This window comes from Lycium barbarum, chromosome 6, assembly GCF_019175385.1.
Source record: "Lycium barbarum isolate Lr01 chromosome 6, ASM1917538v2, whole genome shotgun sequence".
Classification (NCBI taxonomy): Eukaryota; Viridiplantae; Streptophyta; class Magnoliopsida; order Solanales; family Solanaceae; genus Lycium; species Lycium barbarum.
This window is the reverse complement of record NC_083342.1, coordinates 26820496-26839718: the sequence shown is the minus strand read 5'-3', so window position 1 is coordinate 26839718 and position 19223 is coordinate 26820496. Positions and strand designations below refer to the sequence as shown.

The following is a 19223-nucleotide window of genomic DNA, read 5'->3' as shown; positions in this document are numbered from 1 at the left end:
TACTTTTTTTTTTCATTTTAATTTATTTGTCTTAGTTACTCTTTCAATAGTCAAAAGATATTTTCTTAGACCACAATTTTTTTCAAATACTTTCTAAATATTTTGAATTGTTAACTGTTTTGATTTATAGTATTTTTTATGTAGTTTTTAAATATGTAATTTTTTAATTAAAAAAAATGAAGAGTCTGTGTCCAAATTCATAATTAGTTTGACCATCAAGCCATTTAATTGATTTGGTCAACCCGTTGAAAATTGCAACCCTGATAGCCTTGATTAGTCAAAATTTCTGATGGTAGAGTTTAATACTTCACCCCTACGACATAGTGGGTGTGGCCAACATGGACCCCACATATGACCATACGATTAAGTGACAACATTTTCAATGAAGATTTTCTTCATTCTTGACTGAAGACCAAAATGAACTCTCTCTTCCCTCCTAGCAAAAACAAATATCAATGGCTTCACTTTTCTTTTCTTGTATATACTACATTTTCAACCCTTTTTCTCCAACTATTCCTCCTCATTTTCCTTTACCCGTTCTTTGTTTTCTTGATTTCCTTTTTTTTTTTTTTTTTTTGAGAGCAAAGTGAGTTATAAAGTGAGAATCTTGATATTTTTTTTATTATGGGGATTTGCATTGGTAAACCTGTAAAGCTTGCTCATGCCTCTTCTAGCTTGTTGTCTGGTACAAATTCTCACATTCCCATTAACTTTGTGTTTTCATGTTTACCTCTAGTTTGTACAAAATTTGTATTGCTTCTCTAATATGTTGAAATAATGGTAAAAAACGCACCTGAATTATTACTTTTTCACGAGTTTTACACGCCAACTATCAGTTGTTCCTTTTTCCTAAACTATGATCATCTATATATTAAAACAATGATAGTTCAGGTAAGGAAAAGGGAACAGCTGATAGTTAAGGGTGTGAAACTCGCGAATAAGTGATAGTTTATGTGTGTATTTTATCATTAACTCTAATATGTTCAAGAGCGTATTTTCATGTCTTATGTCTAGAACAAGATTTATAATTCTTCAGAATATGTATATTAACTATTGAGAATAGGGAAGATGTAATAAACAGTTAGTGATCTCTGTGTATAAAAGTTTCCATTTTGATGTCTTTAAGTTCCATTTGAGTAAAAGAATACTGCTGAACTACCCAATTTGCTGTATGGTGATTTCAGTGTTTCCCTTCTAGGATTCCATCATCTTTTAGTAGTCTGAATTTAGTTGGCTGAAAAACAAATTACAGTATGCTGTTCTCCTATTTGCTTCTTAACACTGCGTGCCATCCAATTATTTGAACAAGCCTCACTATCTTTTTCAAAGTTCTGCTGATTCCCTACCAAAAAACCGGAGTTAGCTATGGAAAACTTTTGTAGCTAAACAGAAAAATCTGTTGCTAATCCAATTTAGCAACAGATTAGCAACGAATTATAAGAAAACTCTGTTAACTACGAGCAATTTAGCGACGAAGTTGGTAGCAAATTCCAGTTCTTTTTTGTAGTGATTGGCTACCGAGATTTTGGCAGCTTTGTGTAGTTTAGACTCGAGAGTGAATGTCTACTTTTTTTCCCCTTCACAATCACAAGTTCTGTTCCACATTGGAAACTCTAAGCAAACGAAAATGATATCCTGCAATTTTTTTTACCAATTCTGTGTGTGTATTTGCATTTGATCTAGTTTGGTGTTGTTGAAGTAGACTCGTGGACTATAGTGAATTAAACTCGCGAATTTTACCTATTGCATCCCTTTCCAAATACGTGAGTGAGAGCAATGATATGTTATGGCAAAAAAATTACCTAAGTAATTCCTTTACGCTCTTCAAAGTGATCTTGCTCTTCAGTGTTTTACCATTGCTTTCGGTTGACTAAAAGCCAATTTTCTAGGTTGTGGAAAACCTGTTTAGCTGGTTATTTTCAACTGACCTGGTCCTCGAATAGAAGCATTGGCATGGATAAGATTCATAACATTGTGAAAGCATGTATGACTCGTGCCATGACTTGTTCGTCTTTTGTATTGAATATTACATAGCATTTCATATTTTGCAAGATGAGTTCTGTTTCCTATCTGCTTACTTATTATTCACACTTGTTATTTCAGATTCTAGAACAGGCCCTGGCAATGAGAGAAAGGAATCAAGTCATTCTTTTAGCCAAACACTCCAGGGTAGTTTCGGAAAGAATCTCAAATCTTGCAAAAGTGATCTATCTGCCACCAGCAATCTCAAGTCCTTTACCTTCAATGACCTCAAAAATGCGACGAGGAATTTTCGAGCTGATAGTCTTCTTGGCGAGGGAGGATTTGGATATGTCTTCAAAGGATGGCTAGATGAAAATACGCTTGCGCCCTGCAAACCAGGAACAGGAATGGTAGTGGCTGTCAAGAAACTTAAGCCGGAAAGCTTCCAGGGGCATAGAGAATGGCTTGTATGTTCATCATAATCCTTCGGAAAATATCTTTATCACGCTTTTCTCAGTGATAACTTTGTGTCCCTCATCAAACCTGCAGGCTGAGGTTAACTACTTAGGGCAGCTTCACCACGAAAATCTTGTGAGGTTGATTGGACATTGTGTAGAATCTGATAACAGGCTTCTTGTTTATGAGTATATGACCAAAGGAAGCTTGGAAAATCATCTATTCAGAAGTGAGTCAAGCTCTTCATTTGCAGAATTCTTTATAATCATTTTCCTTCATTGTTCTTGTCATCTACATAGGATTTTGTACACTTTATTAGTGTAGTAGTGCAGAACATTTTTTCTCAAGCATTGATAATACTAATATTCCAGAAGTAGTATTAGCAGTTCATTGCATCAAATGCTTGTACAACAAAGCCAACTCTATCTAAGCTGGACTCGAAAATCTTTTTCCAGCTTTTCTTCCCTGTTTGCTTTCGTTCTCATAGATTATAATTCTATTGTTTCTTGTGGAAAATAGCATTGCTTCATCCAGTGCCATGATGATACATTTGAAGTCAGTGCATAATATATTTTTTATGAAAGTTGCTGATCAAGACTAGTGGTCTTTCAATTTTTGTGCAGAAGGAGTTCAGCTTATGACTTGGGGTAAACGGATGCGTGTTGCAGTAGATGTTGCACGAGGTTTATCCTTCTTACACAGTCTGGATGCTAATGTGATCTACCGGGACCTCAAAGCTTCAAACATTCTACTTGATTCGGTACAATCTCTATGTCTGAGATATTGATTAGCATCAGAAAACTGTTGATCTCAATCATACCACCAACTTTAAAGTCACAAATAAAACTTTTTCATGAACTTCTGCAGGAGTTTAATGCGAAATTATCAGATTTTGGCCTGGCAAGAGATGGTCCTGATGGAGATAAAACTCATGTTTCAACCAGGGTCATAGGAACTCGGGGTTATGCTGCACCAGAATATGTCGCAACAGGTGCGTTTGTCAACTAATCCTTGTCCATTAAACTAGGGCAAGTGACACATTTTGCCGGTTGGCTAAAAACAATTACATTCGCTAGCCAAATATACAAAAATATACAATATTATGTATAAAACATGTATATTTTATGTATATTATACATTAATATACAAAAATATTACATTTGCTGGCTATTATTTTGGTGAGCGGCTATTTATGTCAATTTCTTATTAAACTATTCGCCTTGTGATTTCTATGACTCGGACTTTTAACCATGTTGAACCTAGTCTGGATCTTGTATATCTTGTCTCAACTCAACCCACAATTATTTGTGACAGGTCACTTGACTTCAAAGAATGATGTTTATAGTTTCGGTGTTGTTCTACTGGAGCTGCTATCAGGAAGACGAGCTACAGGTGAGGAGAACCCAGGGGGCGCGGAGGAAACGTTGGTAGAATGGGCAAAACCTTTCCTAAGCAATAGCAGACGAGTACTGAGAATCATGGATACAAGGTTGGGAGGGCAGTATTCGAAGAAAGGTGCACAGGCTGCAGCGGCCCTCGCCTTACGGTGCCTTCATGTAGATCCAAAACTTAGGCCAACAATGGATGAGGTCTTAGCCACACTAGAGCTTTTGCCATCACCAAAGGACATTACTAGGGAGGCAAATAATGCACCAAATGACAAGATAAGTCATCCTCAAAAGAGAGATGTGTGACACATTCAAGATAGATGTAAATTTTCCACATTCTATTATATTCTAAGGAAGATATATGTATATGTGGTCTCTTTCTTCTTTATTTGTTTGTTGTTTCCCTACCTGCTTATTTAGTGGTGAGGAGGACAAATATCAGTATAGTGCTTGAGTGCAATATGTTAAATGTACATATTTAAAATCTTAATCTTATAATTAGTACTCTATGTCTTGGTACTTATGTTAATTATGTCGTTTCAAAGAGAATGTCTTCTTCCTCAAAAAGGGAAAGCATACGTGAAATAATGATGTAAATACGTAGTTGCATCATAGTTAAAGTGTCCGAAGAAGGAAGCATCAAGTGTAACACAGAAGGGCCACCAGACGCAATCCTGGTAGGAGTTCATATGGTTTTTGTTTAAGGAATCACAAGGGAGACTTTAATCTATCCTCAGGCTAAGGAACTACAGGAAATGACCAACATAGAAGCAGAAGCAATAGCAATAAGGGAGGCTTAGCACATTTTGCGGTAGATGGAATCTATCCGATAGCAATTGAGACTGACTCACTTGTGATGAAACAGATCCTAAAAGGAAGCTGGAATATACCATGGCAACATCATCTTCATTGTTGAAGATATTCAGAAGTTCATGCAGCTTTGCCAGGTTGAGCTAAAACACATAGAGAGATAGAGGCTAATGCACTGACAGACTTGCTGGCAAACCAAGCTATTGAAATACATGGAAGACTAGTATTATACCCCTTTTCAACCGGGTTAAATTAGAAACAACATATTGGTGATTCCTAAATTAATTAACTAATTCAAGAAGTCGCCACCTAATTAATTTAAAGGTGAATTAGGGCACCTATCAATTACTTAATATTAACTCCGTTTAAAGTCTACTAAACCTAATATTCTAGATAAGGGTTCAATTAATCTAAAGGGAGGGTGTAAAGCACCCTTTAAGATCCTTATTAAAACGGTTAACCGACCAGACTTAGAGTAATTAAAATAAGGCTAGGAAGGTCATGGAAACTTTATTTGCTAAAATGCAAGTTATGTTTTGAAGGAAGAATTCAACCATTGAAAAGTATGACTTTCGAAAATACACGAAAAACAAAATTGTTGATGGTTTTAAACACGTCGTCTTCCGAAAAAAGCTAGACTTTGTACTTTTAACCAAAGAAAGCTTAATACTTGTTTAAAAATATTCTTGACTCAAAGTTGGTGAAAAGAATTACCACATCTAAAATTATAAGAATTAGTTTCAAGGTCTTGAAATGACAAAATAAACTAACTTACTGCAAAAGCTATTTTTTTTATGATTATTTCATGCATTGCTAACCAATAAAATTCGTTATTAATTTTTAAAAGCTAAAATACTACCCAGAATTAATTAAAGGATTAATTAGAACGCTTATTTTAAAGGCCTTTTAGTTAGAACATAGTCATTGAAATAAGTTACTATTTTGGTCCTAAATGTGATGAAACGAAAGCAGTGAAGGTCTTAAGCACACAAGGATAAATAGTAATTAAATGGTAATGAAAATAACTAAAGCATGATTAATAAATTTCTTCATCCGATAGCCAAAAATGAAGACTCTCTATTCCTTCACTGTTGATACAGTGCAAGGGATCAAGGGAAAATATTAATCGGGAATATGCTGCAGTAGTGATGACTCCATCGTCGGATTGGGGAGAGTCTCGTATTAAGACTCCATGTTTGCTCCAACGTGTTCATGCAAAGAAAGATAAGAAGGGAAAGAAAAGGAATTAGAAAAATAATTTAATTCCCAAACATAAGAGAACTGTAGACTAAGGCAAAATTGAACTAATATAAATTTCAAGTACCACATACATACAGTAACTGTGAGTACAGATGTGAGAAACATCAAACATTATGACCATTTGAGCATTTAATTAACGCATACTGCTCTTAAAAGTTCCTGGAGTCTACTTAGTCCTATGGTCATGCACAGCAACGCAACACAAAGCAACAGGACTTCGGAATGCGAGCATTTAAGATAGCACAGTGAGCCAAAAAAATAAAAATAAAAAATAAAAGATACTCTTAATCGTGCCTACTAACGTGTAGATAGGTGCTAATGAAGTGCATGTATGTAATGAATACATTTAAGTTATTCCTTTTTAGCATAAATAAATCTGGGCAAATTCAAAAATAAGATTTTAACTGATAGTACTTTCCACATCCATATTTTCCACAAAAGTAGAATTTCTTCCAATACATGAAAATAGCATGATTCATAGAAAACGGAAGCATTTCTTTTTTAAACACATACACATATTTTTTAACTAGAACAGTGAAGAACCTCTAAATTAAGACTAACGGTGGCATGCTTTTTAGATGAAAAAGATATTAGCTTAAAATATATTTAGGCAACACTATAGATCGTAGAAGCTAGAAGGTATAAAGTCAGAATTTTCCACAACGTATAACTACTACTACATTCCAACTATTTCCATTAACACGGTTTGTTTAAGAAAAAAAAAACTAACTTCCAGTAACATTTAAAAAAAAAAAAAAAGGAATCCAACATGTTTATTTTATGGATGCTATTCGAGATTTACAACAAAATAAACCAACAAACGTAAGGAGCATTCAGTAGTGCAAAAATAAGCATGATTTCTAAAACATAGTGTCTTATCAACAAAACAATTGAACATAGTGGAGTCGGATTTACCTGTTTTGGGTGCAATGAACTGAGCTTTGAGATTTCAGGTCTACTCCTTTACGAACGAGATCGAAATCTGAACTAGCTTGAGTTAAACCGAGATTGAAAGATTACAGAGAGTTAAGTTTCTTTTAGAGTATTTGGACAAAGATAATAGAAATATTATAATGTCTAAGCTGTCTAGAACCACCGGGATGAAAAGATGGTTGGCTGAGATCTTAAGGATAGTATTTATAGATGAAGAACTAGGGTTTCAACTCTCAATCAATTATTTTTTTTGGGCGGGATTTGAGATATGGCCATTTGAATATCAAAATTTGCTCAAAAATGATCCAAAATATGGCAGAAAAGGCTGAAACGAATTGTCCTTTCTCTTCAGAATTGCAGCAATTTGGTCAACATAATACCGAAGTTTTTTGACGTTTAGGTGGGAGAATTCGAAAATATGAGAGAGAGGGACAAATTTTGCACTAAAATGGTGAAGCTATTTTCTGCATCACAGAGAGGAAGGTCAAATATTTGCCTAAAATGAGAAAAGAAGAGGCTTGGGGTGAATGCAGTTGAGAATAAGATTAGGTTTTAGGGTGTCAAATGGGCAAACTTAATGGGTTATTTCAGATGAGTGTAAATGGGCCATGTGGTATATTTATGGAACATACATTTGGGTTGCGAAAATAGTGCTCTTTCCCTACCTTAAACATTTTCTTGGGCTTCCTTATCTTAATAATTTATACATGTTATACTTATAACATATAATACTATTTACTATATATATATATATATATATATATATATATATATATAACATGGCCAAAATAAAAATATAAACTAGAAAATTTACATATAAAAATACTAATGAATTAATAATAGTAGTAATATAAACAATAAATGTACTATTCGCGTAACGACAATAACTGTCTTAGTAATACTAAAAATGATAACGAGATGTAATTATAATAATACTAATGCTAATATTAATAATAAGAGTAATAATAATGGTACTACCAGTATAAATAGCAGTAGTAAAAACTGTAACAATTACAATGATGGGTAAACAAATAGATTATTAATTACTAGGAAGCACAAGGAAATCGATTAGAGGAAAAGTGGGACAAAATTGGGTGTAAACAGCTTGTCCCTCTTTGACCGGAAATGATGAAAGAGTTTTCGGGCAAAGAAGTTGACGTAATAGCCAATTTTGTCTCGATAAACATATACGGCCTTGAAATGTTTGGAGTGATATAAATGTTGCAAAGGTTAAGCAATAGAAGGTTCTAGAAGTGCTATGGAGTAAAGAGGAAGTTGGAAAAAGTAATGGTCAAACTTCGTTTTCAAGTCGCCTATATTAATTCGGGTTCTATAAGGATCAAGTAGATATGGCGTTGTCGATTTCAAAAATTATCCCAGTGTAGAATTATGGAGATACTGGGTTCGGCGATTAAGAATTCAGAGAAAAGGACATGACCGAACTTGAAAGAATTGGTAGTACCAACATATCCACGAATTTGTAGAAATGTAGTGAGGGAGTAGATCTTTGACCTCTTGCTGCGAGCTTAACTCAACTTTCAGCAATTGCCCCAGTTCACTGCTTAAGATTATGATCCACGAGTTGATGTGCGATGTCATTTTAAACTTGTCATTTTCAAAAAGCCACAAGCTAAAAATAATAGTTACCAATAAAGAAATATATATGTAAACAAGACAGGGTTGAGGAAGTTTAGGCCTGTAACCCGTGTTTCGAAAGTTGAATATACTTCATACTTCGGAGATGAATTAAATTTATGCTTCAACTTGAAGAAGAATTAAGTCGATATCCACCTTAACGAAAGCTAAATCCACGTCCACGTCTGTTTTTTTTTTTTTTAAGGAAAGCTAAAACCATGATGACGCCCATTTTAAGGGAGCTAATTTATGACCATATCTAAGCCCATATATACAAAATCCACTGTGCGTAAATATTAATCCACGTCCTTATCCACGAAATCCATGCCCACATCATAAAACTCATGATGTAGAAAAATGAATTCATGTCCACATCCACAAAAATCCACTATGCACAAATATAAATCCACATCCACGTCCACATTCCACGGTACAAAAATATAAATCCACATCCACTTTCACAAACTTTAAGTGCAAAGAGATAAATCTACTTCCACGTCCACAAGATCTATAATGTAAAAAATAAATCCACGTCCACGAAATTCACTGTGCTGAAATTTAAATCCACGTCTATGCCCAAAATCCACAATGCAAAGCATAAATCCACGTCCACTTCCACGAACTTTATAATGTAGAAATATAAATCCACGTCCACATCCACATCCACATCCACGAAGTCATTAGTGCGAAAATGTAAATCCACGTCTACTTTCACAAAATTTATAATGCAAGAAAGATAAATACACGTCCACGTCCACAATGCTCATAATGCAAAAAGATATATCTACGACCACGTCCACAATATCCACAATGCAGAAAATAAATCCACGTCCACACAATCCACGATATTGAAATATAAATCCATGTACGCTCTCACAATTTGTAATGTAGAAATGTATATCCACGTATATGTCCACATCCACAAAACCATTCGTGAAGAGATATAATTCCACATCCTAATCCATGTCCCGTTGTGACAGAAGTTAAATCTACAATTGTCCCCACGATTTGACATATGATGCAAGATTTCGATCCTGTCATCTCATTAAATACCACATTCTAAAAAGAACTTGTTAGCGACTTGAAATAAATAAATATGTACAAAGTGATGACAAAATTGAGGAATTTAAACCAATAACAGGTGACCATGTCCGTATCCACTTTGAAGAAGGTTAAATCCACGATCATGTGCCCTTGATCCATCGAGAAATGCCACGAGCTAAAACAATTGTTAGTGGTAAGAATATGTAAAGAGCTGGGTTTGAAAGAATTTACGCCCACAACGCTTGGTTGAGAAGATAAATTCATGTCCACTGTTGCGATCAAAATTTCATGAAGAGTGGAACAACGTCCACCGTTTAGCGCAAGCTAAATTTATATCCACATTGAAGAATATTTGTCTTTTGAAGAAAGCTAAATCTTTGATCACGTCCATAATTAAAATTTGAAGAAGAGTCAAATATGCGCCACAAAATTTGAAGAAGAGTCAAATATGCGCCACATCCATGTTAATTGAAACCTGTCTCATCAAAGAAAAATTATGAGTTTAAAAGAAAATTGGTTGACTTGTGCATATCGGGGAACTTGGTCCTTGAATTGATTCTTGTCACGGTCGCGTCCGCGTTCTTCGAGGCCCCACTAGATATTTTGCTTTGCCAAGGAGTTTCAGTAATAAGTAATAAAGAACGTCTTTTGAAATTAAGAGTAATGAGATTTGGATGACTTCGAAAGGGGATACTTAGTGGCTCTAATAGATAAAATGATTATGAAGACTCGAATTCAAACTTATCAACATTTTAGAAAGACATGGCGAACTTTATTTAAAATTGTTGAACATTTAAGACCACTTTTGTGCTACTTCTAAAAACAATTGCCCCAGTTTCCAGTCCTGGAGGCGCTTGGTTCTAAACAGTTGAAAAGTGAGAAGTTATAATGAAAGTTATTGGAAGCGATTTGACCGATTTCAAAAATTTGTCCCAATTTCAAGATACTAGGACACATGAATTTAAACAATGGGAAGACCAAAACTGTATACAAAATCCTTATGTATCTTATAGGGACTAAAATGGTTGGACAAACCAAAGACATTGAAATTTTTAAATAGAAGGGTCGAACCCGCCTTGGGTTGCCTACGTATCCCAAAAGAATCAGGCCAGACGTAGTTCGTGAATAAAAATAAGAACTTTTGAGGTTTTTTAAAAAAAAAACAAATAAAAGGAGGGACGAACCCGATGTGGGTTGCCTACGTATCCAAAAGGAAATCAGGCCATACGTAGTTCAAACCTACAAAACAAAGACACCGAAATATTTTGAAAAGAGTGGCCGAACCCGATATGGGCTGCCTACGTATCCAAAAGAAAGTCAGGCCAAACATAGTTCATTACAACAAATGACAAAGTCCTAATTTAGAAAGGCCGTAACAAAACATAGAGGCGACATGACAAAAAAAAAAGGTTCTAGCTTATGCCTCCGGCCTAGTACAAAAGGAAATTTAAACTTAAATTACTGAAATTCCCGGCGAACCGGGGCTAAGATGCAAATCCAATTCTTCAACTCAGGTCCTGGTTCGGTAGCCCATAAGGTCGGTGTTTCAGCAATGTCTTCAATTACCACAGCATGATCATCTTCATCTTCCACGAACAAGTTGTTGACCCCTTCCACAATATCATCATAGGCAATTTCAACAGTCAAATCTGAAGTTTTGGAGATGGCAGGTTTTGAGAAAGTTTGATCAATGGTAGGAATGGGTTTTGGCAAGAAAATCTCCTTTCCTTTATTCTTTCGTGCTTCCTTCACTTCTTCCTCAGTTGGTTCATAGCCCAAACAAAATGTAAATTGTTGTGCAGGGAGGACTACAGACTCAACCTGCCCATTTAATGTCTTCCCTAACCCAAATCCAGGTTGGTACTCATTTTTCAGCATTTCCTTTGCAACCATGATTGCGGCGCATGACATTTTTTATTCTTGAGTTTGACTCCCTTCACCCACTCTAGTAATATTCACAACCTCCCAAGCATGGTAAGTTGTTCCATCAAACCCTCTTGTTGCCTCAATGAACGGGATAGATTGTTCTCGATAGATGGACACGTCACATTCTCCTTGTATACATATTTGTTATTGATTCCACTGAAATTTGACAGTCTATTGCAAAGTAGATGGCACAGCTCCAGCCAGATGGATCTACGGTCTTCCTAACAACATGTTGTATGTCGTGGAGATATCAAGTACTTGAAAATCCATAATGAACTCAACAGGTCCAATCAGCACGTTTAACTCTATTTCTCCAATAGGACGCCTTTGAGCCCCATCAAATTCTCGAATATTCATATCACTTGTCTTAAGCTCGCTATTATTATATCTGATCTTCTTCAGACTTGTTAGTGGACAAATTTTAAGTCCAGAGCCTCCATCAATCAACACTTTAGACACAAACATGTTACGACACTTGACAGTTATATGGAGTGCTTTGTTGTGACTACATCCCTCCGGTGGCAGTTCTTCATTATCGAAGCTGATTCAATGACTGTCAAGCACGCGCCCAACCATTCCAGCTAATGTCTCACTAGTTGTTTCGATTGGAACCTATGCTTCACTCAAAATCTTCAAGAGTGCATTTATGTGTACATCCGAGCTCAAAAGCAAAGACAGGATAGGAATCTGGGCATTGGTCTTTTTCAACTGATCCACAATTGAGTATTCAGTGGCCTTAATCTTTCTCAAAAATTCTTCTGTCTCGGCTTCTGTCACAACCCTTTTGGGAGGCACATTGCTTTCTTTAGTTTGCCTTAATCTAGCTAGCTCTTCTGGAGTATAGCACCTTCCGGACCTTGTCATTCCTGACGTCTTAGTCTTGTCAGTGATCGTTTCCTTTCCTCGACACTCCATCACAGCTTGTTGATAATTCCGTGGTACGGCTTTGGTATCGAGCACTGGTAACTGATTTGGTACTTAAACTACTTCCACATGTGTTGAAGCTCCTAATATCTCGATAGGTACAAAACCCCTTACCGCTATAGCCGGAGAAGCAACGGCTACAAGGCCATGATCTTTCACGCTATCCACAGGCACTATAAATTTGGTCGGATCGTCATCACTTTCATCTACTCCAATCATATTTATTGAGGCTCCATCATGGGTCAGGAGTGGATTGCTCTCAACGTTTGGTGCCGGTTGTTTGACCATGATCTGTTTTGCTTCAATAAGATCTTCAACCTTATGTTTCAATGCGTAACAACGATCAGTGGAATGACCTTTTACCCCGAATGATATGCACACGTTTTAGTGGGATCAAAACTTCTAGGTAGTGGATCTGGAATTCTACCTTCCATAGGATACAATAAGCTTGAAGCTTGCAGTCTTTCAAAAACAACGCTCAATGGCTCTCCTAACGGTGTAAAATTGTGAAAAGGTCTATTTGGGCGAGGTGCGGATGCATTGTTTGGATGATGAAATTGTAGTGGTGAAGCTTGGTATGTTGGTGGTCGTGGAGGTCGGAATGTTGGTTATGTGTTGTAGACGGGGTATGAAATTTATGGTGATTGAGGTTGGTAAGATGACAAAGCTTGGTTGTATGGATTTGACGAATATTGGAGATATTGTGAGTGGAGAGCGTTAAACTGGTACCACGGAGGTTGTTGATGGTGGTATGAGGTGCTTCCCAGAGCCATTACCTCTTCCGCTTCCTTTTCTTTTTTCTTTCCATTTCCGAGAGCACCGGTTTGTATGGCCTTACTAGTAGACTGCAATGCCGCTAGACTTGTTATTCTCCCTATCTTGATGGCATCTTCGATCATGTCTCCAGCTTTGATCACTTTTGCAAAAGTTTTTCTGCCCATTGTCACCAAACGTTCATAGTAGTCCGGTTCTAGTGCCTGAATGAAGAAAGTAATCATTTCTGTTTCCTCCATGGGCGGGTGTACCCTAGATGATTCTTCCCTCCACCGTATAGCGTATTCTCGGAATGATTCGATTGATTTCTTCTTTAATTTTGTAATTGAGATTCTGTCAGGAGCGATCTCAACATGAAACTTGTAATGATCCACAAAGCATTTGCCAAGTCATCCCAAGTACGCCATTTGGTTGTGTCTTGCTTAGAGTACCACTCCAAAGCTTTTCCACTCAAACTCTGATTAAATAGTTTGATTCTTATCCCTTCATTCTTCCCCACACCAATCAACTTTTCACAATAGACCTTCAAATGGAAGAAAGGGTTTCCCGACCCATCAAACTTTTCAAATTTTGGAATCTTGTAACCTGGTGGCAATTCTACCTCCGAAAATGTACATAATTCTTCATATCTCACGCTTTGGTTACTACCGAGTCCACGCAAACTTCTCATAGCATCTTCCAAACTTTTGAGCTTCCTATTTATCATTTCATCATTAACTGCCCTTGCCTCCTTTTCGACTTCAACATAATGATCATCATCTGTGCGACATAGTCCTTGGGTTTATGTCATGGGTGGAGCTGTGGCATAACTATATACCGGCGGAACTCGATGCGCATTGGTAACATCATGTGCCAGCGGTATGTACTGATCCTTTGAAGAAGCGGTTGTAAACAAAAGAGGAGCATTTTGAGTAACTAGGTGGGCGAAGGGTTCTGATGTGCCGCGGATTTGTGGCACATTCGACGCATTTTTACTATGAATTTTGGTTGTTTTTAAGTAAGTCTGGTTCTTGTTAATATGTTTTTGTTGTGTTTTAGGAAAACAATGGCCCAAAAGAAAAAATAAAGAATAAAGGAAAAATTGGCAAAAATGAAGAATCGACGTCCCGTCGATCAGCCGATGGACCGTCCTTCGAAGCGTTGATAAGCTCGATTTTCCAGTGATGACCTTAGTTGAAGACGACAAAGGACGGAGCCATCGACGAAGCATCGAACTGATCGACGCTTTGTCGTTTGTGTCGTCAATCAAGATCTGTCAACAAGAAGAGAGAAAGACGGAATACTCGACGGAGCGTCGAACTGGTCGACGACACCGTCGAATGGATCACATCGCTAAAGATACAAAGGACGGAGGAATCGACGGATCGTCGAATGATTGACGGTCCGTCGATCTTGCTATCAGGGGCAATTTTGTCTGTCGCTGCTGTGCGTTTTTTGAGCCTATTTAAAGAACATTTTAGGTTATTTTTAGCAGCCAGTTTTTATTTTTATGCACGTGAACAAAGTTCCATTGGTGGGTGAGCATTGATTACTCCACTTTTGGAGCTTAGTGAAGACAATAAGATTCCATTTTTCATCATCTTTATCACACTTTGTAAGTTTTATGTCTCATTTATTGCTTACTACTTTTGAGACCATTATGTGTGAGTAGTTTCTTTAATCAAAGTTGTGGACCCAAATGATGGGTGTTATGTAATGGGTGTCTAACATTGTATATATATATATATATATATATATATATATATATATATATATATATATAATGGGTTGTGATGTGTTTTATTATTTCTCACATTCATTGTTAGTTAGTGGTTGCAAACACTTGCTTATGCACAAACCCTAGTTTATTTAGAAAGATGAACTAGGGTGTGATTTGAAATAATATAACAAGGACTCGGGGCGCTAACCCTCGTTTAATGAACTCACTTAGGGATAAAATGAGTTCTACTTGGCATATTTAATCGATCTTACTTACAACTTTTCTACATTTGGGAAAATCATAAAAAGAAATACTTTGTAACTATTGGAAAATATTAGAAAGTGCATTAGAGATTAAGTACATACAAAACCTCGACCCATTAGAAATATATCATATTGATACCCATAGCATAACATCTAATCACCGCGGGGACACAACTTTGGTTCTCCCAATCCAAACGAATTCCAAATACTTCAAAATAGCGATTACAAACCAAATCTCTCCTCTATACTATTCGGAATAAAATTAAAGTTTCTAGAGATTAGTTACATAAATAATTAGTACCTTTTTCTCTCCATATTCCCTGTGGGATTCGACCCCAACCTTGTTTGGGTTACTATATTTGACAACGTCCTCTTTACGCCATTAATAGGTGTAATTTAAGTGTATCAGGTTCGGAATGAACTGGTTGAGAAGTGGTAAAATAGTTTGCTTGGTTAAGTTCATCCAAGTTTGGGAATGGAGGTGGCATAGGAAAAGTCTGACGAACCCCACGAGATGGAGTCATATGTGGCGGAGTTTGAGAAAATGACTGATTTTGAAGTACCATGCGACTTAGTTCAGCAACTCGTTGCTCCAGACGAGCAATGGTCTCCAAATGTGTTTCTGGTTCATTAGAGGAGGTGGGATCACTCGTGATCGGTAAACTAAGAGATAGCTCAGACGAAGTGGTTGCATTGATCAAAGTTTGCTCCATTTTAGAACGAGTCTTTTTAGTTAACCAGGTGATTAGTGATGAGCCAGAGTCTGATTTCTTGGCTTTAGACCGTGTGAAATATGGATGCTCCGCCAGATCCCCTTTAGCACAAGTCAACCTTTTGTTTTGAAAATAAGTTTAAAAGAAAAAAGATAAAATAAGAAAAGAAAACGAGTCAGTATACGGTAAGGACATGTTATTGCACATAATACATCGCGTTCTATAATGCAAGGGATCTCTTTATGCCAGAGTAGGCCTAACGAACATTTGAAGGACACACATGTTTTTTATGTATCATTTCATAACTCTTCCTACAACTAATTTACAAGAATAATAAAAATTTATTACATGCCAGTTAATAATACAATTCAAAGTTAATCTAAGATATCTAATACTTCATCTCCACTAATTTCCTTTGGTTGTCTTCAAACCTTCGTCATTAATTGGATGCTCCACGACAACCTGCAACAAAATGTTAGTTTTCCTAAAATATTTATCTATAGAGTACTAGGTCCACATATTCTTCACATTTGTCCTTCAAATAATGCACATAAATAATGAATAGTGTCACTTAGAGTGATAGACTCATTTGGACATTTGGTAAGGTTTACTAATGAGCTCAATACATCAAGGGTATTAAGCCTCCTAGGTTTAAAATGATGCATGTCCTTACAAGGTTTTGGTTTTCGTCTACCCTAGGTAGACTAAGAGTGGGGTTCACTAGACACAAGGTTCTCGAGCGGACTACTCGAGTGAGAAGGCTACGCGGTCACACGAAAATTCGGACACCCCGCGCATAAGCCAATTCTCCAAACTTGGGTAAATTGAAAGAATTTCGCGGGTGCGCAAAACATACCTCGCGTGCACATGTGATTGTGTGAATTTCCAGAAGTGGAGAAGTGAAACGGTACGATAGTTTATATTAAAACAGTAACACATAAACAGTTTATATCATACAAATTATTAGCACATATAAAGGTTCATAGTAAAAGCAAAGTAAATAGATACACAAAATCTTAAAAGTGATTAATTAAGCCCGTTACGGTTAGAACCTAAGTTTCCCCAGTGGAGTCGCCAAGCTATTATACCCCTTTTCAACCGGGTTAAATTAGAGACAACATATTGGTGATTCCTAAATTAATTAACTAATTCAAGAAGTCGCCACCTAATTAATTTAGAAGTGAATTAGGGCACCTATCAATTACTTAATATTAACTTCATTTAAAGTCTACTAAACCTAATATTCTAGATAAGGGTTCAATTAATCTAAAGGGAGGGTGTAAAGCACCCTTTAAGATCCGTATTAAAAAAGTTAACCGACCGGACTTAGAGTAATTAAAATAAGGCTAGGAAGGTCATGGAAACTTTATTTGCTAAAATGCAAGTTATGTTTTGAAGGAAGAATTCAACCATTGAAAAGTATGACTTTCGAAAATACACGAAAAACAAAATTGTTGATGGTTTTAAACACGTCGTCTTCCGAATAAAGCTAGACTTTGTACTTTTAACCAAAGAAAGCTTAATACTTGTTAAAAATATTCTTGACTCAAAGTTGGTCAAAAGAATTACCACATCTAAAATTATAAGAATTAGTTTCAAGGTCTTGAAATGACAAAATAAACTAACGTACTGCAAAAGCTTTTTTTTATGATTATTTCATGCATTGCTAACCAGTAAAATTTGTTATTAATTTTTAAAAGCTAAAATACTACCCAGAATTAATTAAAGGATTAATTAGAACGCTTATTTTAAAGGCCTTTTAGTTAGAACTTAGTCATTGAAATAAGTTACTATTTTGGTCCTAAATGTGATGAACCGAAAGCAGTGAAGGTCTTAAGCACACAAGGATAAATATTAATTAAATGGTAATGAAAATAACTAAAGCATGATTAATAAATTTCTTCATCCGATAGCCAAAAATGAAGACTCTCTATTCCTTCACTGTTGATACAGTGCAAGGGAGAAAGGGAAAATTTTAATCGGGGATATGCGGCGGTAGTGATGACTCCATCGTCGGGTTGGGGAGAGTCTCGTATTAAGACTCCATGTTTGCTCCAAAGTGTTCATGCAAAGAAAGATAAGAAGGGAAAGAAAAGGAATTAGAAAAATAATTTAATTCCCAAACATAAGAGAACTGTAGACTAAGGCAAAATTGAACTAATATGAATTTCAAGTACCACATACATACATTAACTTTGTGAGTACAGATGTGAGAAACAACAAACATTATGACCATTTGAGCATTTAATTAACGCATGCTACTCTTAAAAGTTCCTGGAGTCTACTTAGTCCTATGGTCATGCACAGCAACGCAACACAAAGCAACAGGACTTCGGAATGCGAGCATTTAAGATAGCACAGTGAGCCAAAAAATTTAAAAAAAAAAAAAAAAAAGATACTCTTAAGCGTGCCTACTAACGTGTAGATAGGTGCTAATGAAGTGCATGTATGTAATGAACACTTTTAAGTTATTCCTTTTTAGCATAAATAAATCTGGGCAAATTCAAAAATAAGATTTTAACTAATAGTACTTTCCACATCCATATTTTCCACAAAAGTAGAATTTCTTCCAATACATGAAAATAACATGATTCATAGAAAACGGAAGCATTTCTTTTTTAAACACATACACATATTTTTTAACTAGAACAGTGAAGAACCTCTAAATTAAGAATAACGGTGGCATGCTTTTTAGATGAAAAAGATATTAGCTTAAAATATATTTAGGCAACACTATAGATCGTAGAAGCTAGAAGGTATAAAGTCAGAATTTTCCACAACGTATAACTACTACTACATTCCAACTATTTCCATTAACACGGTTTGTTTAAGAAAAAAAAAACTAACTTCCAGTAACATTTAAAAAAAAAAAAAAAAGGAATCCAACATGTTTATTTTATGGATGCTATTCGAGATTTACAACAAAATAAACCAACAAACGTAAGGAACATTCAGTAGTGCAAAAATAAGCATGATTTCTAAAACATAGTGTCTTATCAACAAAAAAATTGAACATAGTGGAGTCGGATTTACCTGTTTTGGGTGCAGTGAACTGAGCTTTGAGATTTCAGGTCTACTCCTTTACGAACGAGATCGAAATCTGAACTAGCTTGAGTTAAACCGAGATTGAAAGATTACAGAGAGTTAAGTTTCTTTTAGAGTATTTGGACAAAGATAATAGAAATATTATAATGTCTAAGCTGTCTAGAACCACCGGGATGAAAAGATGGTTGGCTGAGATCTTAAGGATAGTATTTATAGATGAAGAACTAGGGTTTCAACTCTCAATCAATTATTTTTTTTGGGCGGGATTTGAGATATGGCCATTTGAATATCAAAATTTGCTCAAGAATGATCCAAAATATGGCAGAAAAGGCTGAAACGAATTGTCCTTTCTCTTCAGAATTGCAGCAATTTGGTCAAGATAATACCGAAG

General features: G+C 35.9%; 1 protein-coding gene across 3 annotated transcripts; it reads left to right on the top strand.

The window, feature by feature from the left end:
• The first annotated feature begins 389 nt into the window (after nt 1-389).
• LOC132643663 (probable serine/threonine-protein kinase PBL3) lies at nt 390-4315 on the top strand. Of its 3 annotated transcripts, XM_060360159.1 has the most exons (7): nt 392-685; nt 1890-1984; nt 2104-2429; nt 2512-2647; nt 3042-3178; nt 3286-3409; nt 3733-4315. In XM_060360159.1, the coding sequence occupies exons 2-7, from the start codon at nt 1954-1956 to the stop codon at nt 4110-4112; spliced, it is 1134 nt and encodes a 377-aa protein (XP_060216142.1). In that variant the 5' UTR covers nt 392-685; nt 1890-1953; the 3' UTR covers nt 4113-4315. The 3 variants fall into 3 exon arrangements, with proteins under 3 accessions (XP_060216141.1, XP_060216142.1, XP_060216140.1); XM_060360158.1 differs by lacking the exon at nt 1890-1984 and having other exon boundaries at nt 390-685; nt 3045-3178; XM_060360157.1 differs by lacking the exon at nt 1890-1984 and having other exon boundaries at nt 393-685.
• Nucleotides 4316-19223: the final 14908 nt, after the last annotated feature.